The 26425-nt window shown below is 31.1% G+C and overlaps 1 protein-coding gene and 2 non-coding genes across 3 annotated transcripts; 2 read left to right on the top strand and 1 right to left on the bottom strand.

Moving 5' to 3' along the window:
- Positions 1-129: 129 nt before the first annotated feature.
- TRNAG-GCC (transfer RNA glycine (anticodon GCC)) lies at positions 130-200 on the bottom strand. Its single transcript has one exon. It is a non-coding gene; the product is annotated as a tRNA-Gly (tRNA).
- A 1472-nt stretch (positions 201-1672) lies between these two features.
- Positions 1673-1758, top strand: LOC112941411 (small nucleolar RNA Z159/U59). The gene has a single exon (XR_003246695.1). It is a non-coding gene; the product is annotated as a small nucleolar RNA Z159/U59 (small nucleolar RNA).
- Positions 1759-13518: 11760 nt separating this feature from the next.
- On the top strand, positions 13519-26153 carry LOC101250591 (phosphatidylinositol 3-kinase, root isoform). The gene is made up of 18 exons (XM_004236585.5): positions 13519-13844; positions 16598-16697; positions 16834-16930; positions 17379-17537; positions 17642-17851; positions 18504-18682; positions 19268-19415; positions 20712-20807; positions 21216-21351; positions 21455-21576; positions 22738-22932; positions 23046-23216; positions 23507-23644; positions 23787-23941; positions 24330-24473; positions 24656-24803; positions 24906-25049; positions 26011-26153. The coding sequence occupies exons 1-17, from the start codon at positions 13733-13735 to the stop codon at positions 25041-25043; spliced, it is 2448 nt and encodes an 815-aa protein (XP_004236633.1). The 5' UTR covers positions 13519-13732; the 3' UTR covers positions 25044-25049; positions 26011-26153.
- The last annotated feature ends 272 nt before the right edge of the window (positions 26154-26425 follow it).

The following is a 26425-nucleotide window of genomic DNA, read 5'->3' on the forward strand; positions in this document are numbered from 1 at the left end:
AAAAAAAATACTCCTTATTTTAACTTATATAATACTAACATATTTGAAGAATTAAAAAAAAAATCATGTGCGGTGAGAATCTTCAATCTAACGCTTTCCCAACTGAGCTATCCCCGCATACATATTAATTGCACCAGCCGGGAATCGAACCCGGGTCTGTACTGTGGCAGGGTACTATTCTACCACTAGACCACTGGTGCTAGATACAAGCTTTTGAAGAAAACAAGTTAAAACTCCCATTAAGAGAACAAAACGCCTCGCCGTGTACAAACTAAATTTTGTAGCTGAGTACAAACGTTTCTTACCTCCCCTAACAAAAATTAATTCTAACTTCCGCATGATGAAAAAAAGTAAAAGGTCCCAAATATAAAAGTGATCCAGTTTGACCACTGTATATTGCTAACATGAGAAAATTGAATAATCTAGAATTTCGAGTAATTCGCGACGACACTAAAATCGCTAAAGTAGTGATAAATCTTGTTAATAAAATGGGTCATGTGATGATATTTCAATCATTTGCATCAAACTCAAACTTCCTTCCTGCAAGCGCATCCCAGAAACACACACTATAATAAGAGAGGAAAATTTTTAATAGGCAGCAAGTTCAATCAAACAGGTGATTGTGATTTTCTATCTAACTTAACTTTTAACATTATGAGATTTGTGCAAAAATCTACTTTATTGTTTAATAATATGGGCCACTATGACCTACTATTAGTTTTTTTAAAAAAAATATTAATAATTGCCATAAAAAGATTTAATTTTAAAAAAACAACTGAAGAAAAAAAAAAGTATATCACCAACTTAAAATTTTGTAGATGTTAATGAGGCCTAATTGTTTTATCAGTTTCGGAAGGTATATTTGTACAACTTTACAACTTAAATCTAAAGGTTGAACAGAAAAAGGAAGGAAAAATTACATAAATTAGTACATTTTAATAAATAATTACTGATTTTAGCAATACTTTTTATTTATTACCATTTATAACAATGCTATGTCAAATCTACAATATGAATTAAAAGTGAATTATGTATGCAATATATATGAATTATAATTGTTTTTTGAAATATATTATGTTTGTTTGGTAAAAATTTGACATATTGTATTATAAGTGTATTAAAATGTGCGATAAATGTATTATCCATTATTAAAATTTGTATTATATATGAATAATAAATTGTTATTTATAATATGTGTTAAACTTGTATTAAAAATGAATTAAAAGTGATCAAGTGAAAAAAAGATATTATTGCTATAAATAGTAAATATTTTTTTATTTTAGTATATTTATATAAGTTTCCCAAAAAGGAACAACAAAATCTACATGTTTATGATTAAGATGGGCCAAAAGAAGGTGATGAGCCCAAATTATCCTAAGATGGGCCAAAAGAAGATGATGAGCCCAAATTATCTAGGGTTGTATAATTTCCACACTTTATCCTTATAAATACACCAATTATTAATAAAATTTTTCATAGACGGCTACGGTTAAAAAAAAAAAAATTGTTCTCTCTTCTCGTGTTTAGTGTTATCTTCCTCAAATTCATCTAACAAAGGATAATTTTTGTTTTTATTTGATGTGTGGTATAATTAAATTAGAATTCGAGCTTTGTTTTTTTTTTTTCAATTGCCTTTTTTTGTGTGTGTTTTAATGCGATTTTGTTCAATTTAGTCTCTGATGATGATCAAATATATAACTTTCGTTCTTCTGAGATTAAATCATGCGGAGAAGTTATGGAGACCTGAACTGAAGAGACAAATTGAAATTCTTTTTTTTTTATACTATATTTATTTTTCTTTTTTTTTTAATAATATTGCTGTTAATATTTTTGAGTACTAAAATAAGTTTTTTAGAGGTTGAATTTTTTTAAGATGAATCTTATTTGTCTTCTAAGGATGATTATTCGTAACATTTACTGATATTAAATCATGTTGATAAAAAACTTTGGAGACCTGAACTGAAGAGTCACTAATAAGATCATTTTTTTTTTCATACTTACTATTTTCTGTATTTGTTTGGATATTGAAATGAAAATCCGTAAAGATTTTTAACCAATTCCAGTTAATTGAAAAGATTTTCTAATCAAATTCACACATCTTTTGGAGTTTAATATCTACTTCTCTTTTAGCTAATCTAAAATAATATCAATAGCTTGATATGGGAAAAATTAAACAAAATAAACCCAACAAAGTTCTAGAATTGAACCTTTTAAGTGTTCAAATTAATTACATTGCTGTGGGGTTTCACATTCTTTATGGGAAAAAAATTAAAACCTAATTTTTCATTTTACCTTTATTAGTTATTGAAATAAATGAATATTAATTAATAATTAATTTCAATGACAATTTATGAAAAGTAAAATTGACGAATATTTTAAAACATAGTCTTGCATATCCAATAATTAAATTCATTTGATGTAATGGAGGACTTAATAAAATAAGCTTAAATAGGCTTAATTTGCAGACATATCATCCTTATCCAATTAAATAAGCTTAATCACACAATTTATTTTACCATATTCTCATAAAAGAAATAATCATTAGAAAAAAATCATAAAAATCTCAATTTTTTTTTTATACATCATTGATCAGATACATCGCCATGTATCGTGATATAATATATCACTTTTTGAGATATTAATATTACATCACTTTATAAGATGTTTCGGGACATTTTTGGAATGTACTCGAATTTCTAATTCTTAGTATTGTAGGATTTATGTAAAGTTTTCGAGCAACTATTATTTACAAAATTTCATGAAAAGGAAACTCCAAACATTTATGCTCTCAACTGTCTAACAGGTTAGTGATTTTATGGGCTACTCTTTGAGTATATAGTCAAAAAATCGAACAAATATAGTCTTTTTGATGCTATTATTTAAATTTCAATGCTCTTGAAATATACATTTTTGCAAGGATAAATTCATGTACGATATATTTATTTGCTCGAAAATGCCCTCCAACTAGTTAAATTGTTGATAATTACTCCATAACAAGGAGAAATAGATCAATTTCCTCCTTGTTCGTTAAAAAATAATGACGTTAATACGTTTTTTTTCTTCTGATTTCTTACACATTAATTTTAAATAATTCATTTTGAATAATAATATCACACGCACTATCAATGTAACAATTTTTACCATTTGGTTTACATAATCAAATATTTATATAAATAGACGAGCCAAACAACGTATCAAGGCTTCGCCCCGATCGTAAAATAAAAAGTAAAAAAATTACATAAATTTTAAATTATGATTTTGTTCGTTCATGCTCATATGCATTTTTTTCAGCTTTTTACATACGAAGTGCATAGAGATTATTTGGTTGTTAATTTTGCCTTATTGGCGTGTCTTTTTTGTACTTTCATGTGAACTTTTTTTTTGGATTTGCTTGGGTTGGTCTCTTATAATTTCAAATTAAATTGATATAATATTTTAAGTATATCTTAATTTTTTTAATTTTCACCAATTATATGTTATTATATTGTAGCTTCGACCAAATATAAATTGTGCACTTCAGGATTTACAAGTGACATTTCTAATAAAAAAAGTTTTATACATAAAGTTTGAATAGAAAATTTTGATTAATGATATAACAATTTCATCGTTTCTATCGTAATTTATATTATTATATTCAAAAATATACATAATTTTGGCATGCAATTAAGGACTTTATTTTATTTCCTTGTCAATATACGGCAGTCATTAGTCATCCATCTTCTCCTTCCGACGTCGAAGAATCAAAGCATTTAACTCTATCGTATTTGATGTTTAAATCAAATTGATAAATATTAAAATATATATATATATTTAAATGTAAATTTTAAATTAATCACTTTAGTTTTTTATCATATTTTTTTTTACTTGCCATTTACTAAATAAATTATTTATATATTAAATAAATTTTAATAAACTATAATATTTGAGTAAAAAGATTTATCTAAAAATTTAATACTTCACAAATATGTCAATGGAGTAAGTAGACATTCAAAATGAGATCCATTTACATCTCACCGAAAAAAAACTGAAAAAGGCATGTCTGTTAACGGATAAAGAGGAACCCTCCGATTATTACGACAGAATTTTGTTATCAGATATATTAAAAAAATAATAAATAAAATAGGAAAGAAGTGAGAGATTTATTATGTATTTTAAATTTATTTGAGTGTATTAATGATATGAGAGATAAATGAACGAGATTTGATATGTATCACAGATACTATTAGTATGTTTTTATTTATCGTCTAACTTATCAACCATATGATTTGTAATTATAAGCTTTTACGTCATATTCTAACTAGTGACAAACTCAAATATAATTTCATTTGAATATAATATTCTTAACCGTTTCTTGGACTTTGTATTTCTATGAAATCTTTCAAATATAGTAAGTTGTTTTAAAAATTTTCTCTCAAATATTTCTATTTCCATAGAAAAATCAAGCTAAAATCCATGTTATACTAACGTTTGCATTATGTAGTATATGAATTTAATTATGTTTGAAATTAAATCAAGATTATTTACACATGATAAAAATTTACTCGTATTCAATATTTACATCAAATAAATAAAAGGAAATAATCATATAATGAATTAAAACGAGCTTGACCTTCTCGATTACTAATTGATTGTATAACATTAGACTAAAAACTTTTTCAGCCCCTTAAAAATTAAGACCATGTTTGGCATAGCCAATCGGCTTGTTATAGCTTTATGGCCGGCCCATGACGGCCAAAAGGTCTTTAAAAAGTCAAAAATCAAACAAAACATTTCGTTCAAAACTTTTGATACATAAAACATGAAACTCATAATCAAATATTGAAATCTAAACATGGAAAAGGCACACCATTAAAAAAAAAAGTATGTGGATGAAAATGCTTTGCTTCATTTCGATTTGAAGTACAAATCTTTCGATCGTTTGATTGATGGAATAAGAATAAAATTTTCGAAATAAAATATAAGACCATCTTATCTCACGTTTGATTTAGGATACTAATTTATCCCAAAATTATTTTATTACATCGTTTATACTAAATAATAGGATTAAGTATCTTATATAAAAGATAAAGTAGTCAATATATATATATATATATAAATACACACCATTTCTCTATTCTATCCCACTATTGCCAAACGACCAATGCTTAGATTAATTAGAAAACCAAACACAAATATCAAAATCAAAAGAAATAAAGTGTTAATTTATATTGCATTATTAACATTAAATACAAAACATAAAAATGCACGTGATTTGTAAATGTATAAATATTGTCATTTCTAATTAAGGTGAATTACTTTATACACAAATGGTGCTTTTTGTCACCGACAATCCACATAAAATTTGGAATTTTCATTGAAAACTAGATGATGATTTTGAAATATAAGATATAGTCAAATTGTACAACCTAATACAACACTTACTTTAAATAATAATAATAACAACAATAATAATAATACCACGTGTTGTTTCCTTCTTGATTAAAGTGAGTTCAATTTATCGAGTGATTCAAAATTTAGTTAAGATATCATTTTAAAAAAATTATGAATATTGATGTATGTGTTGTTCAAAGTGTAATTAAAGATTAATAGTATTTTTTTCCATAAAAACTAACAATTTCACCTCTAAATGAATTGTGGCTTCGATGTTCTGAAAGAGAGTAAATTCAAGCTTAAATAAAAAAAATGAATCTTTATTGTTAGTAACGCAAGTTAGGAATGGAACGTCCTCTTAATCAAAATTACTTTTAAAAAAAAAAACTTTTTTTTATTAGACGGGAGGATCAAGAAATTGAAAAGAAAGAAATTCATAAAAATTTAAGACATAGCAATTATAATCATATCGATACTAAATATAAAGAAAATAGATAATAAGAATTGACACGTATAAGTAGATGACAAAAATTAAGGTCATAGCTATTACATAAAAGACTCTAATCTATAAACATACAATTTTATTATAAATAAGAAACTTTCATCAAATACTACTAATCATGTAATAACCATTACATGAAAAATTCTCATCGATATCACTAAACTATTTATAAATACTTTTATTTTTCTTGTCACATTACATGTGGAATGTAACTAATGGATGCCTTCACCACTCCCTTAGCATGATAAGCACTATCACTACAACTCAATTTTTTGATTAGCCACCATAACCCCTTTTCTTTACCCTTATTAATACATCTAATATTATTTACATTCACTTTCTCATCATTAATTTTTCTTAATTGCAATTGAGAAAGTGATGAAACTTTATTATTACTACTTTGTCTTCTCTTGAGGTCTCTTAATTCCATCTCTTGTGAAAATGATTTTGATGTTCCAAATAATAATAAATACCATGATTTCAACCCCTTCTTATTACCTTGGGAAAATGTGATATAATCCCCTATTTCCCCTTTCTTTTTGAGCTTTTGGTGATTAATATCTTTGATAGGATTTTCTTGAGGAATAATTTTTCCACAAAAAATTATATCTCGATGATGAAAAAATTGATTATTGGTCATTTCTTGATTGAAAAACTCAAATAACCCTTCCTCTTGAGATTCTTCACTTGATACGTAGTTTTTCCATTCTTTAGCATTGTTGTATATAGAGAGGTCGCGAAAAGAAAGACAACTTTCTTCTTCTGGATTTACGTTTATAAATTTATTGAATTCCATCTTCTTCTTCTTCTTTTTTTAAATTTTGATATAACAATAATAATTATGCCTCAATCGATGAAAGAGATTTAAGATATTATGAAATTAAGGACACACATATATTTGGTGAGGGAAAGAAGCTAATAAGATGGACACTTATATATATGGAGATCTTGAGAGTTTAATTAGTAATAAGATTAGAAATTAATTAACATATTTTTTGATGATTATATTAATTATTTATTTGTCTTCTAGAAGAATGAAAACTTTGTTAGGGAAAAGGGGGATTTTCTTTTTATTTTAATAAAACAACTAATCTAGAAGAGTAGGCAGAGAAAGCAAAATGGAATGATAAGACAATTGTTAGCAATTAATTAAAGTTTAATTATGAAGAGAGTTCACATTGAATAATTAGATAAAGTTTATAGAAATATATAGTACAGAAAAAGATAAAACGACAAAATGAAGTGCCTAATATACAACTTATTTTATTGGAGAAATTTATTTTCCTTCCATAATTGTATTATTGTTATAAATCGATCCAATGAGTGGATAGTCCATAAAATAAGTACATGAATAACTATTCATATTCACTAGGTCTCATGAGCCTTTTTGGATAAGAATGTATCTATTTATTATGATACTTAATATGAAGTATATTCAGAGTGATTTCTCAACCTATGAATAGGGTTGTTCATTTACTATTGTAATATATACAGATGAGACTAATATACACTTGAATAAGAAGAAAAGTTCTCTTCTTCTATCTACTTCTCTTGTCTTGTTCTCTTTATGATTATAGGCTTATGAGCTTGATTTTATAACACGTTATCAGCACGAAAAGGCAAAAGAAAGAAATAGTTTTTGCCTATAAGGGTTGTGGTCATTATAGTGTGGCACATGGTTGTGTACCTATGGTACAACAAAAGTAAAACAAGAAACATGTCTTGCTCGTAATGATTTTGACCATGACAATAGTAATATAATTTCCTCCTTGAAGGAGATGCTCACCATAGTGATGGTGTCATGCAATATGTGATAGTACACAAAATTAATGGCAAGCTCTAATGAGTTGTGATATTGCCAGAGAAATAATATTGAGGTATGGTTGTAGTAAGTCTCAAAAGAAACCTTTTAAGTTTCAAATGAATTAAAAAGAAATATTGAGATTATAAATTATGAAAAGGTCAGGATCTGAATTTGTTATTATAGTTGTGTATTTTGGTGACTTGAACGTCATTAGCACTCTTAAAGAGCTTTCAAAAGCTGTTGAGTGTTTGAAAGGGTGAAAAGGTCTTGGTAAGATAGAATGTTGTCTTGACCTACAGATTGATAAATTGACAAATGAAATATTTGTCCATCAATCAACATACACAAAAAAGTTTTGATGCGATTTTTATATGGATAAATCACATTCATTGAGTACCCCAATGATTATGAGATCGCTTTAAATAAATGATAATTCAGTTTGATCTCAAGAGAAGGATGAAGAGCTTCTTGGTGATGAATCTTTATATTTTAGTGCAATCAGGATACTAATGCATCTTGCTAACAATATCCAACCAGATGTCTATTTTGCAGTAAATTTATTGACAAGATTCGATTCCTCCCCGACAAAAAGACATTGAAATGGTGTTATTTATATACTTGAATATCTTTGAAGGGCCATAGACATGAGCTCATTCTATTCCGAAGAATTCAAGTCAAGGTTACGCAGATGCAGAATATTTATCTGATCCGCATAAAACACGATCTCAAACACGCTATTTGTTTTTGTGTGGAGGCATGATAATATCCTGGCGATCAATAAAACAAATATTGCTATGCAGAAATAAAAATCCTCCATTAAGCAAGTCGAGAATGCGTCTGATTGAGATAAATGACACACCATATTCAGGAAATGTGTGGGTTTTTTTAAAAAAAGAATATACCAACCACAATGTACAAAGATTGGAGACATCATCGCAAGAAATTAAGTGATGTTTTAATTAGGGGGAGTATAATACGCGTTGTACTCTTTTTTCCTTGACCGAGTTTTTGTCCCACTGGATTTTCCTGACAAAGTTTTTAATGAGGCAACAAATAATGCGTATCAAAAGATATGTGTACTTTTTTTCCTTCAGTAGAATTTTTTCCTGCAGGGTTTTTTCTAGTAAGATTTAACGAGACACAATTTCTATGGACATCCAAGGGAGTATTATAAATCAATTGAATGAGTGGATAGTCCATAAAGTAAGTACATGAACAACTATCCATATTCACTAGGTTTCATGAACCTTTTTGGATAAGAATATATCTATTTATTATGATACTTAATATGGTGACTTTTGGAGTGGTTTCTCAACTTATAAATAGGGTTGTTCATTCACTATTGTAATATATACAAATGAGACTAATATACACTTGAATAAGAAGAAAATCCTCTTCTTCTATCTATTTCTCTTGTCTTGTTCTTTTTATGATTATAGTCTTATGAGCTTGATTTTATAACAATTTTTGTATTATTCTCATATTTGATTTGATATGTTAATTTAAATTGATGATCTAGTAAAATAATCTTTTTTTTTCATAATATAAATATATGAGTAAAATTGTATCTATTATAATTTTTTTTCAAAGTTTACTTATAAAATTATATTAAATATATTATTATTATTATTATTATTATTATTATTACTATTACTAAAGAGAAAAGGGTATGATATACTCCTTAACATTATCATTTAGAGCTGATATACCCCTTGTTATGAAAGTGACTCATATATACCCCTACTTATAAACAAATACTCACATATATTCTTTTCCTCTAACAAAATTTTTTATTATTTTTTTCTAAAAAATATAATCCCATATCAGTATATTTAATCCTCGTCAAACATATTTTTTTTTGTATCAATGACTAATTTAGAATTATTATTTTGATAATCAAATTTATTTATATTTCACTAATGTTCTTGTAAAACTTATTGTAGATGACCAAATTTTTTTCTTTGAATACAAAAACTAAATTACAATATAGAAAAAAAATAGTTTTAAATATTTTTTCTTTACACTAAGGAATGAAAGAAAAAAATAAGAACAAGAAACTCAAATAATTATAATCAAAGAAGTCAAAAAATAATTTATGTGTGAAAAAAATTAAAATATACCTTGAACATTGATAAAAGAATCACATATACCCCTAAATATTTTTTAAAAGAATTAAAAGTAAAAAATATAAATTTAAAACTAATTCACTTTCGTTAAATGAAATGTATATGTGAGCTCATTTTGTAACGACATGAGTATATGTGAGCCGTTTGTATAACGAAAAAGGTATATATGAGCTACTTCCATAACGAGGGGCATATCAACTCTAAATGACAAAGTTAAGGGGTATATCTGACCCTTTTCCCTCATTATTATATATGTTATTAAAAATAGGTATTATCAATTCCCATTTAATTTTGAAACAAGATAACATTTAACTTTCTAATAAGACTCTATCTTAATCTGCGTTCTTCATATCTTCCTATTTAAGATCATAATTTCAATAAATTAAAGCTACTCTATGTCCCATCAATCACTTCTTTCATTTACCTCTCAAACCTAGTTCCACCTCTCCGCATTCATATAACTTTTTTTATCTCTTCAAACAATCATCATCATAAGTTATTTAGAAATTTATATATTATTTTATATGAGAAGAATGTAAAATAATAATAAATATAAGGAAAATTATCAAAAATATCTTTAAATTACGTGAAATTAATGAAAACGGCCCTATATAAGTTTGATTCAAAAACTGCCTATGTCGTCAATGCTTTGGTTTAGAAATTCCCCTACAATTACTAAATGGATCAAACATGTCTTTTCCGAATATATATATACTAGTTTCACACCACGTGCATTGAACGTGCGCATGTATCTATAGTATATAGGCCTGCGCATAATACGGTTCAAATCGAAAAAATCGATCGAACCGATTTTTTTTTAATTTCAATTTCGGTTTGTTCGGTCGGTTTCGATTTAAAATCCTAAAAATTTAATTGTTTGATTTGGTTTTCGTTTTTTAGTTATTTTAATTCAGTTAATCAAAAAATCAAGATATTCTTATACTTAAATTTATAAGTTATAAATGTAGTCTGTATAAGGCCCAATTTTTTCGGACCAATTTGAATCCTAAACTTCAGAGATCTAAGTCCTAACTCCTAAGACCAGTGACTCCTTGACCAAAATTCCTAAACTCCACACCTTAACAGATCGGCAAGGCGCGCGAGCGCGCAGGCTGTCGCAAACCTCCCAGGCTCATCTCGTCAACTCGTCTCCAAGAAGAAATTATCAAAGACTACCCTCACAGCCCATAGGCTTGTCGCAACCCTCACAAGCTTCAGTTGTCGCCTGTCGCAACTCACAGGCTCGCAACTCTCGTCTTGTCAACTCGTCATTGTAGTGTCATCCATCAACAATCTTCGATTCTTCACTCTTCTCACTCTCTTATCAGTAATCTGTTCTTTGTCAAGAGATATTACTATTTCCAGTATTTTGTCGGCTTCTTAATACTTATGTAGTTTCGTTCCTTATTTTTGTGTTAATATTGTGATTTGCTCTAAAGAGTCAAATTTAGTTTCCATCAAATTCTATTTAAATATCATCACAATATTGATCTGCCTTTTACAAAGAGAGGATCAAAATTTCTAAATTTTAATGCGCAATGTAAATAGTGATTGAAATTTGAAAATGTACCATTGATTATTTAATTTGATTAAACCAAAACCGAATCGAAATAAACTGAACTGAAATTGTAATAACCAAACCAAACTGAATATATTTTAATTTGGTTTGGTTTCACATTTTGCCAAATCGAAAATCAAACTATCGAATCGACCGAACGCCCAGCCCTAATAGTATACGATGTTGTAAAATAGAATTAATGTTACTAAATTATAGTTTAAGTAACACAGGACAAGTGCTTTTAAATGATTAATACAAATTGACATAAAATTACTTTTATTTTGAGATCAAAATGACCGGTTAATTAATATTTATTAATTAATTTATATTATATATTTATAAATTATAATTTATAATTTATATTAAATAATAAATACTACTTAAGTAACCTAACTACCCCCTATTAATATTACATTAGTATTACATTTGAGACTTAGTTGAAAAAAAACCCTTCCTAGAAGGTGGCTATGTAAACTATGCACTATACTAGTAGTTGTAAATTGAAATTGTAATTTGTAATACAAATTTAAATAAATTAAAGTGATATATTTTAATTTGTATAATTGTTTTATCCTTATTTTTATTTGATTTTTTAGAATTACAAATTTAATTTATTTAAATTACAAGTTATGAATATAACTTATAATTATAACATATTAATAAATAATGAGTAACAACTTATAAACTTCAAAAGATTAAATCTTAAAAACTTAATTAGAATCAACTTGCAAACTTAATAAGTAATTTTTTTTTATATCTTTAAAATAAACTTACATTTTAAATTTAAAACTATTAATTTAAACTTAGAAAAATAAAAAAATATTCATATTTTCGTAATTCAAAAAATCATTTTTTGAAGTAACTAAATGTATCATCCCGTTTATCCCACCCCGTTCCATTCCAGTCCGTTCTGATTCCATCCCAGTATATGGTGGGACGTGACGGAATCGAGTTTTCGTCTTCCATCCCAGTAATTCCGGTTTGATTCATTCCAGTATCGGTCAACGAACCGGTCAACTCGTTCCGTTTCGATCCGTACCGATTCGTTCCGGTCCGTTGTATAGTCTTACCTGAGATTATTTAAGAAGAAGAGGAGTAGAAAATTAAGAAAGAATTGTACTTTAAAAGTAAGAGAAAACCTCTTTATTTATAGCTAACAAATAATAGTATGAATAAACGTTAATTGTGCCTTATCTGAAAAGTTACTGCTCATTAGAAAGTCACGATCTTTTGCAAAAAGTCACAATTGATCAGAAAAGTCACAACCCTATGGAAAAGTCACAACTCTTTGAAAAAATCACAACCCTTCAGAAAGTTACAACTCATTGAAAATGTCAAAATCGATCAAAAAAGTCACAACTCTTTAATATGAAACAATATCTACTTTTAATATAATACAAATAAGTAAATTAATAAATGAAACAAATTAAGTATTTTTAATTAGGGGTCTTATAGTAATTTGACATTCAATTTAGGAGTTTATGTTTTTAAGATAGTGTATATATTATTATTTTATTAATTTTTCTTTTTAAACACATCTTTTTCCTAATTAAAATATTATTAAAGGATCCTATCTTATTTTCTGTCTTTCAAAATCACCTTAGCAAATAAAAATGTGAAAGATATTTTCTTCTTCTTATTGTTATTTTATCAATTAAAATAGAATAATTTTATGTACTCTTTCGACGGATAATGTGTGTCATATATATAAGATCATGGTATGTCCATCATTAATTTTTATTTATATAACAATAAAAGTAATCATAATAAAATAAGAAATATTTGTATTTTTTATTTTTTCTAAATTAAAGTAGGATAAAACATTTTCTAATTTTAAAAATATTATTCAAAAAAAGAATCTGTTAAAAGTATATTCATTTGAAAAATGAGCATTTCTAACCTATTAAATAATTATAAGGATATTTTTTGATAAAGATATCAAGAACATTTTTTGATCAAACCATAAAATGAATGGTATTTTTGTTCATTTCAAGTGATTTAAGAATATTTTTGATAACTTGTTCATAAATATTTATAACAAAAATAAAAATAACAATAAAAAATAAAACTAAAAATGACAAAAAAGTCCTCACACCTCTGAGTTTTTTTTTCTTTGAGAAATATCCATTAATAAAAACTTAAATAAAATAAAATATTCATTACATTAATTAATAATCCCATATTTACCAATTAATCCATTCTCTTGTTCATCTTCTATGGATTCTTGAAAAAAAAAAAGTCGTTTCTTTACGGAGATCCCATAGAACTATAGTACTTCACACGCAAGTAAAATTCGTTGAAAATCCAAAACCCAGAATCCAAAATCCAGAAAAACTGTTCAAAATTCCTCTAAAAGTTGCGTAATCAGAGCTATGAGTGGAAACGAATTCAGGTTTTTCTTATCGTGTGATATTAATCTTCCTGTTACTTACCGAATTGAGAAATTGGAAGGCAAATTGTTACCACCCAAGCTCGCTGATTCAGGTTCTTTCTGTTTTTTAACAGCAAATTTCTGGGTTATTTTGTCTTATTGAGTTTATTCCCTTTTGTAAATTGTGTTTTGTTGGACGATAGCTTGTGGGGTTTTGTTGTTGTTTGATAAATATGGTATTTTGGGGTTTGTTTGTAGACTATAATACCAGTTACCCTTGCTGGGATTTTAGACCCAAGTTTCATATTGTCTTAATTTTAGCTTCATGGACTGTTAAAGCTCGGTTCTTTTTGTTGACTTGTTGTTTGATAAATATGATATCTTGGGGTTCTTGCAGATTATTATATCAATTACCCTTGCTGGGATTTTAGACTCAAGTCTCATATTGTCTTAATTTTAGCTTCATGGACCTTTAAAGCTCGGTTCTTGAGCTGAATGTTGTTGTTGACTTTTTGTTTGATAAATATAGTATCTGGGGTTTCTGTAGACTGTTTTACCAGTTACCCTTGCTAGGATTTTAGACCCAAATCTCATATTGTCTTAATTTTAGCTTCATGGATCGTTAAAGCTCGGTTTTTAAGCTAAATGATGTTGGGTTTGTGGGGTATTCGGGGTTCTTATAGACTATTTTATTAGTTACCTTGCTAGAATTTGAGAACCCAATCTCATATTGTCTTAGTTTTAGCTTCATGGACTGTTAAAGCACAGTTCTTGAACTAAATATTGTTGTTGTGGGGTTTATGTGTTTTTGATAAATATGTATCTGGGGGTTCTTGTAGACTATTATAGTTGCTAGGATTTTAGACCCAAATCTTATATTGTCTTAATTTTAGCTTCATGGGTCGTTAAAGCTCCAATGAGTGAGGGTCTATCGGAAACGACCTCTCTACCTCCCAAGGTGTGAGGGGTAAGATTTGCATACACCCTACCCTCCCTAGACCCCATGATTACACTGTGTTTGTTGTTGTTGGATAGATAAAGCTTGGTTTTTGAGCTAAATTATAGTACTGCACTGAATAGGAAAAGAGGAAGAGCAGTTGGGGAATAGGTAGCTTGAATCTAAAGGACACCTTTTTCTTCACTGCCCTATTGCATCAGACATTTGGTGTATGTTTTTTGCTATCTTTGGTATAAGTTGGGTCATGCCACACAACATCCAGGATCCTTTTTGAAAGCTGGTCTCTGTAGCTAATTGACAACCCCATTAGCAAAGTCTAGCAAATGATGCCCTCATGCATTTTGTGATTTGTTTGGACAGAGAGGAATCATAGATCTTTTGATGGGCTATCAGCTCCTATTTCTCTCCTTATAGCTTGATGTCTTTTCTGGTTATTAAGTTGACTGAATTTAACTCCTACCAAATGCCCTGTAAATCTTTTGGACTTCGTCAGCTCTTTAGTTTTTGCCTAGCTTTTTGTTTAGTTTGTATAGCTGGCTTTTGTCCTCATCTCACTCTTTTGTACAATCTCCATCTTCCTGTTGCTTTTAATGGTATCATCTTACTTCATTAAAAAAAAAAATTTATCTTCATGGGTTGTTGAGGCTCAGTTCTTGAGCTAAACTATAGTACTGTGCTGAATAAGAAAGGAAGAAGAGCATTTTGGGAATAAGTAGCTTGATTGTTCCTTCAAGTCATTGGGGTTTATGGTTTTTTCTGTTGTTGATAAATATGGTATCCAGTTGTAGACTGTACCAAGTAGCTTGTAGCTGTGCCTCCATGAATTTAGGGAGATTTGAAGAAATAATGGAACTAAGCTTTTTGCAGTAATAAGATTTTTAGACCCTAGTCTCATATTGTCTTTATTTTATCTTTATGGATCATTAAAGTTCAGTTCTTGAGCTAAATTGTAGTACCATGTTGAGTAAGAAAAGAAGAGCATTTGGAAATAGGTTAGCAGTTAGCCTGATTACTTCTCAAGCCCATTGGAGTTTATGGGTTTCTCTGTTGTTGATAAATATGGTATCTGGGCTGTTTGTGGAATATTCTATCAGTTACCATGCTAGGATTTTAGACCCGAGTCTCATATTTTCTTAATTTTAGCTTCATGGATCTTAAAAGCTCGATTCTTGAGCTAAATTGTAGTACTGTGCTGAATAAAGAAACAAAGAAGAGCATTTGGGGAATAGGTTGCCTGATTATTCCCTAAAGCCATAGGGGTTTATGGGATTTTGTTGTTGTCGATAAATATGGTAACTGGGCTGCTTGTATAATATTATACCAGTTACCTTGTTAGGTAGGATTTAGACCGAGTCTCATACTGTCTTAATTTTAGCTTCATGGATGTTAAGGCTCGGTCCTTAAACTAAATTCTAGTACTGTTCTGAATAAGAAAAGAAGAAGAGCATTTGGGGAATAGGTAGCTTGATTATTCCCTCAAGCCATTGGTGTTTATGGGTTCTTTTGGTTGTTGATAAATATGATATTGTGGCTGCTTGTAGACTATTCTGCCAGGTACCTTATAACTTGTGTCTCCAAGAATTTATGCAGATGTGAAGAAACAATGTACTACTACCTATCTTTTTCAATACTAGGGTTTTAGAACCTAGTCTCTTATTGTCTTATTTTCAGCTTCACGGATCGTTAACGCTCGGGTCTTGAACTAAATTGTAGTACTATACTAGCCAATTTTCCTTAAGCCAAAAATATCATTGTTAAATTTGGTTTTAGAAAAAGGGAACCTGGGCTGACAGTGTGTTGGTTATCATAGTGAACTGCTGCTGAATCCATTGGCAGGCAAGAGAGAACCAGGCAAACTGAAAGATTGACCTCTGAATTTACAGTTTTTGTCTCCTCTTAATTGTGTAGATAATGTTGATTCTACAACGGAGGAGAGAAAGGCAGAGCTGTATGTGGAGAGTACTTTATATGTAGATGGTGCTCCCTTTGGACTTCCCATGAGAACAAGGTTTCTTTTATGACAACATATTTGAAAATTTCTAATTTAAATGCAGTGGAAATTGGATGTAAAAAAGCAGTATTTCTGAATCTAAGTTTCAAACTTTTTGTACGAGTAATTTAATTGAGAAACTTTCTGTGTGCAGGCTGGAAACAGGAGCTCCATCGTTTTGCTGGAATGAACTTATTACTTTGAGCACAAAGTATAGAGACTTGACGGCGAACTCACAATTGTCATTTACAGTGAGTCGAGAATGTTATTATCATCTATCTTCCTTTCAGCTATAATGATGCCTTACTATTTGCTAGAAGTTCTCTAATCCAACATTCAATGATCTGTTGTTGTTTTTTAGGAACCATCTTAATATTTGTCTCTTAACTTTGTTTCATGATTATAGAGTTGCGCAGATTTATTTGTTTGGGGAGACACCACTGTACCTACATGAACTTGTTATGCCCTGTCTGCGCGAATACCTCATGTTCCTTTCTTAAATTGCGTCAATTAGGAACACCAACTTTACTAAAATTTAGATTGAATAAATTTCAACATTTGGATTTGTTTGGGTGTTAGCCTTTTTGATCAAGATTTCTTTGGTTGTTACCAGTGTCCACACATTTGCCTAACAGTTCTTTCTTGTTCAACTGCAGTAGATTGATTTGGTTAACTTACATTGTTTTTTTTTGCCTAAAGGTTTGGGATGTTTCTTGCGGAAAGGGGGGAGGATTGATTGGTGGGGCTACCATTCATCTCTTCAACATGAAAAAACAGTTGAAGACAGGGAAGCATAAGCTTAGGCTTTGGCCAGGCAAAGAGGCAGATGGATCTATTAACACAACAACACCTGGAAAGGTTTCTTTTGATCTTTAGTTCAATAGTATGGTTTCCATTTATTGTTCTCAAAAGACTTGGTGAGGAAATTTTTCTATGTACTCAACATGGTTGGCTTCCATTAGGTCCCAAGGGAGGAACGCGGGGAGTTGGAGCGTTTGGAGAAGCTGGTTAATAAGTATGAGAGAGGACAGATTCAACGAGTTGATTGGCTGGACCGCCTTGCATTTAAAGCAATGGACAAAATTAAGGAGACTGAAAATAGTCGAAATGGAAGTTCTCATTTGTATGTGGTTGTTGATTTTTGCAGTTTTGAACATCGAGTTGTTTTCCAGGTATCTCTTTATTAGTATGTGGTGATATTTTTGTTTTTACTTTTAACTTTTTAAGAAGCTCTTCTATGATTTGATTTTAATGCTTTCTACATCATTCTCACTCTTATGGCTCATGATTTACAAGCTAATCATCCTATTTGTACATCACAATTTTTTTTGGATTTCCAACCTTCCTCCTTTTGTCTCACTGTTATTAAAGAAGATCTTGTACAGCTTATTTCTCCCTTGAACTTCCTTGTTTATGCAGAGAACAAAAGATGAGAATACTTAGTGACTAAGAGATAAAAATTAAGCAAACTCTCAGTTAATGACCATAGTAGGTAATTTTAAACACTGTCCCTTTAATGACATGCGCTAAATTTGGACTAAATCCTAAGGAAAATGGGAAAATGAGAAAGAAAATCAGCAGCATCACAATGTAAGGACATTTTGACAGTGTTCCTTTACTAGGTACCTACCTGTTATCACCAAACTATACTTGCCAATTAATTTCTGGTTAGAAGTGTTCAAGTACATTTCTAGCCTAATATCTGGTGCCACAAGTATTCATTAATTTCTTTTTTAGTAATACTCTCGTCAATCAACAAAGTGTTATATCGTAGTACTCGAAAGATCAAGTGCAACATGTTGATTATATTGCTTTATTGTGCAGGAATCAGGAGCAAACTTCTTATTACCGTCTCCTATTGCTTCAACAAATGAACTGGTTACTGTCTATGATCCCGAAGTCGGAAAAATAAATCCTTCTGAGCACAAACAACTAAAACTTGCTAGGAGCTTAAACCGTGGCATCATTGACCGAGATCTTAAACCAAGTATTACAGAAAGAAAGTAAGCTGCAAAACCAATATCTACCATTTTCAAACAATCAATCAACTATGTCTCATAATTTGGAGTCAGCTACATATGAGTCCTCTGTATTTATTCCATTCCTATTAACCTTTTTGCTTAAACTCCGTGTTTGCTTTTCTAGCCCATTGGTATCTTTCTCCACCACTGTTGGGAATATTCTGTCAGTTAAGTCCAGAATAGTGGATACTCGATGGTACCTTATGTAGTCAAATACTCTAAATCATATCTTTGAGCAACCAAAGAACCTTGATTTTCTTATTCTAACCACCCCATTTTAGAAGCAAGATTTTTCTTCCAAGTTCCAATCTCTTTTCCATATTTCCTCTCTCTACTGTGCTTATTTGTGTAGCATTTTCAGAATTCAGTAACTCTTATCTTGAGGTCTTCTGTCATTACAATTTTATAAAATGTGTAATTTTTCTTGTTGATGCCTTGATCTTTTTATTGTTTCTCTATATTCAGATTCTATGTTTCTTTTCTTTTTGTGTTTTTCTTTTTCTTTTTTATTTAGAATCTGTATTCCCTTGTTCGAATGTAACCAGTTGTGTATTACATGGTTATTAGGTCAATACAAAGAATTTTGAAGTATCCTCCTACAAGAAATTTGAGTGGTGACGAGAGGCAGATGCTTTGGAAATTCCGTTTCTCATTGATGTTAGAGAAACGGGCCCTCACTAAATTTCTACGATGTGTCGAGTGGAGTGATGTCCAGGTACAAAACAGGGTCACTCTTTCCTCATCTGTTGTAATTCATCTTTCTTTGCTTTCTGAACCCAGTAGCTGAAGCTGCTGAACAAAATAATCCTTAGTAATACCAGCCCAATAAAATATAAAAGGAAAGGGGAAAAGAAAGATCTAGTAATAGAATTTTATTTTTCCTGCTTCTTGTTTCTATTTACCATACATTAGCGGAACTGCTTTCCACAAGGAGGAAGCAGAAGAATAGCAGAAAATACTTTATATCAGTCAACTACTCCTTAAACCAAACTGGTTAGGTCGGCTATATGAATTCTCTATATCCATTTCACTCTATGCGAGATATCTTTAGTATTCACAGAATTCATCTTAATTAGACTTGTTTACACTGGACATTAATCTACCACAACCAGAGTTAAACCCAAGAATTTGAAAACTATGGGTGCACCATCAAAGACTAATACATGTTAGTTAAAGCATGTTGCGCAATACCACTTTGTGCGATAATTTTATTAACATAGTACTCGCATTAACTAAATGACTTTGAATGCAATGTTTTCTTTGTGCACTTTGCACCATGAGGTCACGAGCTCAAAACCATCCAACCGCCCTTACCCGCGTTTTTTAGGCTATTGTAAGCTATATCCAGAAAGGAAAAAACAGTGGGAAGGCTGTTGATGGAATTCAGACCCAGGACCTTCAGCGTTGCAGGAGGTACTCTGTAGCGGTTTCAACCAATTCACCAAACTCACTTTAGTGTCACAGTGCACCTAAGATAATACGTATTAATATCTCAAGGTATATAACTATATTTACATAATTTTTTCCTGAGTTAACGGGTGCACGTGCACCCACACCTTTCTACATAGGCGCAGCCTCTGACCACAACCCTCGTTCATTCAGGCTTTTAGAACTGTACCTTCATGTTGGTGGAGTTGACCATCGTAGACATAAATATTGAAATATAAAAAAGACATACTTCGGATAGATTCTTGTCTCATTGAACACCAACTGCAAACTGCCTACATTATTTCAGTAGTTCCTTCTCCTGAAAGAATATCTGAGAAGACATCTCCTTAAAGCAAGTTATTTGAACTTGTATGCTCGATGTACAGTCATAAGGAGGAGATACCATCATATGTAGACTGTACTTCATGACACACACACACACACACATAAAAGAAAAAAGATGAATAAATCAAGTGTCTGGAAATTTTCATTTTTCTTCTTAGTTTTTTATACCTTTGGATATTTGCTTTACTGAACCAAGTTAAATCAAGTTCAAGATTTTTTTTTTTTTAATTTTATGCAGGAAGCAAAGCAAGCCTTAGAACTGATGCACAAGTGGGAATCAATTGACCTATGTGATGCACTGGAACTTCTATCTCCTGTTTTTGAGAGTGAAGAGGTAATAGTTAAGCACTTATACTTGAAGTTGTAAATGTATAGGAAAATTGTTTTCATTATGTGCAGTCCAAAGTAGTTACTAATTAGAAATATTATCAAGAAATATAGTTCCAGAAATGCTTGAGAGAAGATTTATTTGGAGAGAAATCTTAACCTTTGCTGCTTTGTGCTTCCGTCAAAGTCAAGGTTCTCAGGAACCCACTCACAGGTGGCTATAAGTATGGAGTACCATAGGGAAAGAAACTGTTTAGCGAGAACAAATTAGGCTGTTGGTCCTTGATAAATTGCTCACCCTTGGTAGTACAATGTGACTCCACTTTGCTTTGCAGCTTGATTTAGATCGATCATTTATGTAATTTTCACATCATATTCTCATTTGAAAGAGTCCTAATTTGAAATGCTGTGACAGGTTCGTGCCTATGCCGTTAGTGTTCTAGAAAAAGCTGATGATGAAGAGCTTCAGTGCTACCTCCTTCAGTTGGTTCAAGCTCTTCGTTTTGAGCGCTCTGACAAATCTCGCCTTTCTCATTTCCTCGTGCAACGTTGTACGCTTGCTGTAATATACATCAAAGTTTTGTAGGTGCTAAGTGATGATCCATAGCTTACCAATAGACAACAGGTAACTGTTCCATTTTTTTCCCCTCGCAGCATTAAGGAATGTTGAGTTGGCAAGCTTTCTCCGATGGTTTGTAGCAGTGGAACTTCATGATCCAGCATATGCAAAGCGCTTTTATTGTACTTATGAAATTCTGGAAGAAAGTATGTTGAAGGTGGGATATCTGTCATTATTTCTCATATATGCTATTATCTTAGGGAAAATGCACAAGTACCCCCTTAACTTATGCCCGAAAATCCAGAGACACACTTATACTATACTAAGGACCTATTACCTCCCTGAACTTATTTTATTAGTAATTTTCTACCACTTTTCGGCCTACGTGGCACTAGCTTGAAATAAAAAGTCAACCAGCATTGGGCCCACAAAGTAGTGCCACGTAGGTCGAAAAGGGATAGAAAATTATTAATAAAATAAGTTCAAGGGAGTAATAGGACCTAAGTATAGTATAAGTGTGTCTTTGAGATTTGGAATATAGGTTGAGGGGCTACTTGTGCATTATCCCATTATCTTATTGCGATAATTGTCTGAATATGGATAATTATATTTTAATAAGAAGTCTTAACAGAGTGCTAGTTTTAAAAACTTCTTTGGTTATGACATTTTACCAGAGATATGTACGTATTATAGTCTATATGATATACATTACTTCCTCTATTCCAAATTATATGACTACTCTTTTTAGTTCGTTGCAGGAAAAAAGGACATTATGTACTTGGGAACTCTTTAACTTGAAACTTTTCATTCTATCTTTATTGACATTCTCTTACAGCCATAGAAATGTCATCACTCGTTAAAGACTCTTTTTTTTTAATCAAACGCCAGACATGTGCTAAAAGTCTCTTTACTTTATTTAACACCGTGCTCGGTCAAAAACCATCATATAAACTGAAATGGAGGGAGTATATATTATATCATACAAACATACACATACATACATATGTGTATACACATATATTTAGTGGGAATGATGTAGGAAAAATGTCGTTTTTATTTTACTTGTGCTTTTGGTATAAGGACTATATCATACAGACATACACATACATACATTTGTGTATACACATATATATAGTGGGAATGATGTAGGAAAATGATCTTTTTTTTTTTACTTGTGCTTTTGGTCTAAGGAGAATTAGAAAATACCATGTTGTATGGAGGTGGAAGACGGTGTATGACTCGAGCCAAATCACGTGCCACCTTGTACATATTTTATGACACCAACTTAATGTTATTAACCATACTTTTGGCTTATCAAAAAAAAAGGTTACTCTTAAGGGAATTTTTCTGGTTATTGACTTCATCTACATAATAATAGTTAGGAGCTGGTGCAAGTGGAGATGAAGATGGCTATAAGTTGTGGCAGAGCTTGGTGCGCCAGACTGAATTGACTGCTCAGTTATGCTCTATAATGAGGGATGTAAGAAATGTTCGTGGTGGCACACAAAAGAAAATTGAAAAGCTTAGGCAGCTTCTTTCTGGCCTCCTTAGTGAGCTCACTTACTTTGACGAGGTAATTACATTGTTCAATGGGTCTCGTTGACATCAAAGTAGTAACTTCTATAATATATGCATTTGCGTTTAAATTTCTGAAATCACAATATGCTGATTATTGATTTTTTGTAGCCAATACGATCTCCTCTGGCCCCTGGTATGTTGATCACTGGGATCATCCCATCAGAGTCCTCAATATTTAAAAGCGCATTGCATCCATTGCGGTTGACATTTAGAACAGCAAATGGTGGATGTTGCAAGATCATATTTAAGAAAGGAGATGATCTTCGACAAGACCAGCTGGTATATGCTCAATAATTTAGATTGCTTTTGCTGTAACCATTTTGAAACAATGGGTATGTTGTGAATTATGTTTTGGTTTGTCTCCACTGAGGGATCAAGAGGGGTATTCTTATCCCGACTTTCTCACATGAGAAAAAAATGAGATTGACAGATATAGGCATGTCTTTCCTATTGGTTATAGGGCCAGATTTAGTTTCAAATTCATGAAGTAGCCAACTAATTATTGTAGGCTTTTACCGTAAAACAAAATTTCCGAGAGATAAGGAATGTACTGACTTCTAGTTATTCAGGTTGTCCAGATGGTGTCACTTATGGACCGATTGCTCAAATTGGAGAATCTTGATTTGCATTTGACTCCATACAGAGTATTGGCAACTGGACATGATGAGGGCATGTTGGAATTTATCCCATCTAAACCGTTAGCACAGGTATTTGATCTATACCGTCAATCAATACATGAAGGGGCTACCGTCAAACATCTACATTTAAGATTTAATCTTTTTCTATAGTTTCTGCATACGAATATTGTATTAAATAACAACTAAGTCTACCCTTAATTTGTTTTATCAGATTATATCAGAGCATCGAAGTATTGTAAGCTACCTGCAGAAGTTTCATCCTGATGAGAATGGACCATTTGGTATTACTTCTACATGTCTTGAGACATTTATAAAAAGCTGTGCTGGTTACTCCGTCATCACGTACATATTGGGCATTGGGGACAGGTGACTTTCTGTAAATTGAAAAGTCTTGCTTCACTCTTTCTTTATCTTTCCACTATTGAGGTGTCCTTGTAAGTTCTGGACAATGTGAGCAGGATTTATGATAATCTTAAAATCCTTGAGTGAATAAGTTAAGTAGATTGCTGCCAAGTTAATCGCTGTCAAGTTTAGAGAATATATCTACTGTAACTGTAGATGTGTGTTTCTTCGGAGGCAAATAACAGTTTTTTATGAAACTTCTAATATTTTAAAACCAGCAATCAAGTTTGACGTCATTGGTTCTCTAACATCCACCATCAAGGTTATTTGAAGTGATATATTATTTTTCGTGAAACTTAATTATGTTTCTTTTTTAACTAAATACCTAGTAATCATGTTTTTTCGTATGCAGGCATCTTGACAATCTTCTTCTTAGAGATGATGGGCGTCTTTTCCATGTTGATTTTGGTTTCATTTTAGGTCGAGATCCTAAGCCCTTTCCACCGCCAATGAAACTTTGCAAAGAAATGGTTGAAGCTATGGGTGGAGCAGAAAGGTACATGTATGAAAGTCATCTAATATTTGCTTTGAAGTGACCTATCTCAAGATTCTAACCGAGTCCTGTCATAGCTCCTCTTTATTTGGAAGTTTTCATTCATAAATCATCTGTAGGTGTTATGGATATGTGTTTGATGAAGGTTCAAGAGCAATGTTAAATTGTTCCTCTTATTCTTGCAGTCAATACTACACCAGGTTCAAATCCTATTGTTGTGAAGCATACAACATTCTACGAAAATCAAGCAACCTCATATTGAATTTGTTCCATTTGATGGCCGGTTCCAATATTCCTGACATAGCTTCTGATCCCGAGAAGGGCATTCTTAAGGTTGCCTATTTATCTATTTGGTTACCTATTTTACAACTTTCATGTTTGCTTAGATCATTCCTCTTATTAACCTCTTCCGACTTAACTTTTTATCTTTATTAGCTTCAAGAGAAGTTCCGGTTAGACTTGGACGATGAGGAATGCATTCACTTCTTTCAGGATCTTATCAATGAAAGTGTTAGTGCATTATTTCCGCAAATGGTTGAGACCATTCACCGTTGGGCTCAGTACTGGCGTTGATTATTGGTAAAAGTTATTTTTGTTCAAAGTTCGTTCTTTCAATTCAGGCTAAAGCCAATGATGTGCTTTTCCCCAAAAATGTAACTAGGTTCCTAAAGCTATCCAGACTCAGCATGCAGTAACCTGGTTCTACAATGTTCGATACTCCCTCCGTTTCAATTTTTTGTCTTACTTTCCGTTGTAGTTTGTTTCAAAAATAATATCTCCTTTTTATTGACAACTCTTGTATTTTAACTTTCCGCATGACTTGTTTAGGCCACAAGATTAAAAGGTATTTTAGTACACTATACACATCTTTATTTTGAGACCACAAGATTCAAAACTCTTTACTTTCTTAAATTCTATGTCAAGTCAAAACCAAACACACAAATTGAGACGGAGGGAGTACTTGATAACACTTACTTTGTACTCTGGCTGGCTTCCTGGTTTTATAAGTTGGTGCTACTTAGGCCTTAATATGGTTGGACTACATAGTCACATGTTAAAAGGTTCATCATTGATTGCTTTTGCTTCCTGTCCCATGAGAGTACCTCATTTAGAACTTGTATTGACTGGAAATCTTTTGGTATCCTCATCTATGTTGCTCGAACTCTTCAAAAATGCCACCACGTACGTATAGGATCCTCTGAAGTAATACAATTTTGAAGGATCCAACGCGGGTAAGACAACATTTTTGGAGAGTCCACCAACATAGATCCTCATTTCAGTATAAATAATTTGTGCTAACACAATGTAGTGGATTCTGCAATGTGTATTATTATCTGTTGTTGCTTCGATGACTTCTCTTTTGAGCCGAGGGTCTAGTGAAAACAACCTCTCTACCTCACAAAAGGCAGGAGTAGGGTCTGTGTACATCCTACCCTCTCCAACCCCATTAGTGCGATGACACTTATTTTTTTTTTTGTACAATATTTTCTGGTGTAAGCACCAACTTGACTATGGCTTTCATTGGTATCACTTGTTTCAGGCTGGCTGATCAGTTACCTGTTGGAGAATGGAATTGATGTATAAGAGCATACATACTAATGTTATTATAATTTTTTTTTGTACAGTTAACTAGCATTATATTGTTATATATAACTACTATATATAAATGGCTTTTTTCAAGAATATCTATGTTTTCTTCTCCCTTTTATGTCTGATGTTCATTTTTAACTTACTTTTAGCTTTCTGGTAGTATTTTGACAAAGCTGTTGAATAGCAGGTTTAATGAAATTCAAGGTTTCATGTGGAGCATCTAGCTGTATTCATCATTCTTTATGTCAAATCCTTTGAATGAAATGTCACTTCTTTTAGCTTCAAACATCAACAATTCATTGCTTTATTATGACCTACATAAACTATAACCTTTTCGCGAGTTTCGCACCTCGATGGTCAAATTA

Source organism: Solanum lycopersicum, chromosome 4 (genome assembly GCF_036512215.1).
Source record: "Solanum lycopersicum chromosome 4, SLM_r2.1".
NCBI classification, from domain to species: domain Eukaryota; kingdom Viridiplantae; phylum Streptophyta; class Magnoliopsida; order Solanales; family Solanaceae; genus Solanum; species Solanum lycopersicum.

What these genes read in the sequence shown, in the direction of transcription:
- LOC101250591 (XM_004236585.5), top strand. Translation starts at nt 13,733, where the DNA reads ATGAGTGGAAACGAATTCAGGTTTTTCTTATCGTGTGATATTAATCTT. An exon ending in ACTCACAATTGTCATTTACA is followed by an intron (nt 16,931 to 17,378) that starts GTGAGTCGAGAA and finishes TTTTGCCTAAAG; the next exon opens with GTTTGGGATGTTTCTTGCGG. An exon ending in GCTATGGGTGGAGCAGAAAG is followed by an intron (nt 24,474 to 24,655) that starts GTACATGTATGA and finishes TTATTCTTGCAG; the next exon opens with TCAATACTACACCAGGTTCA.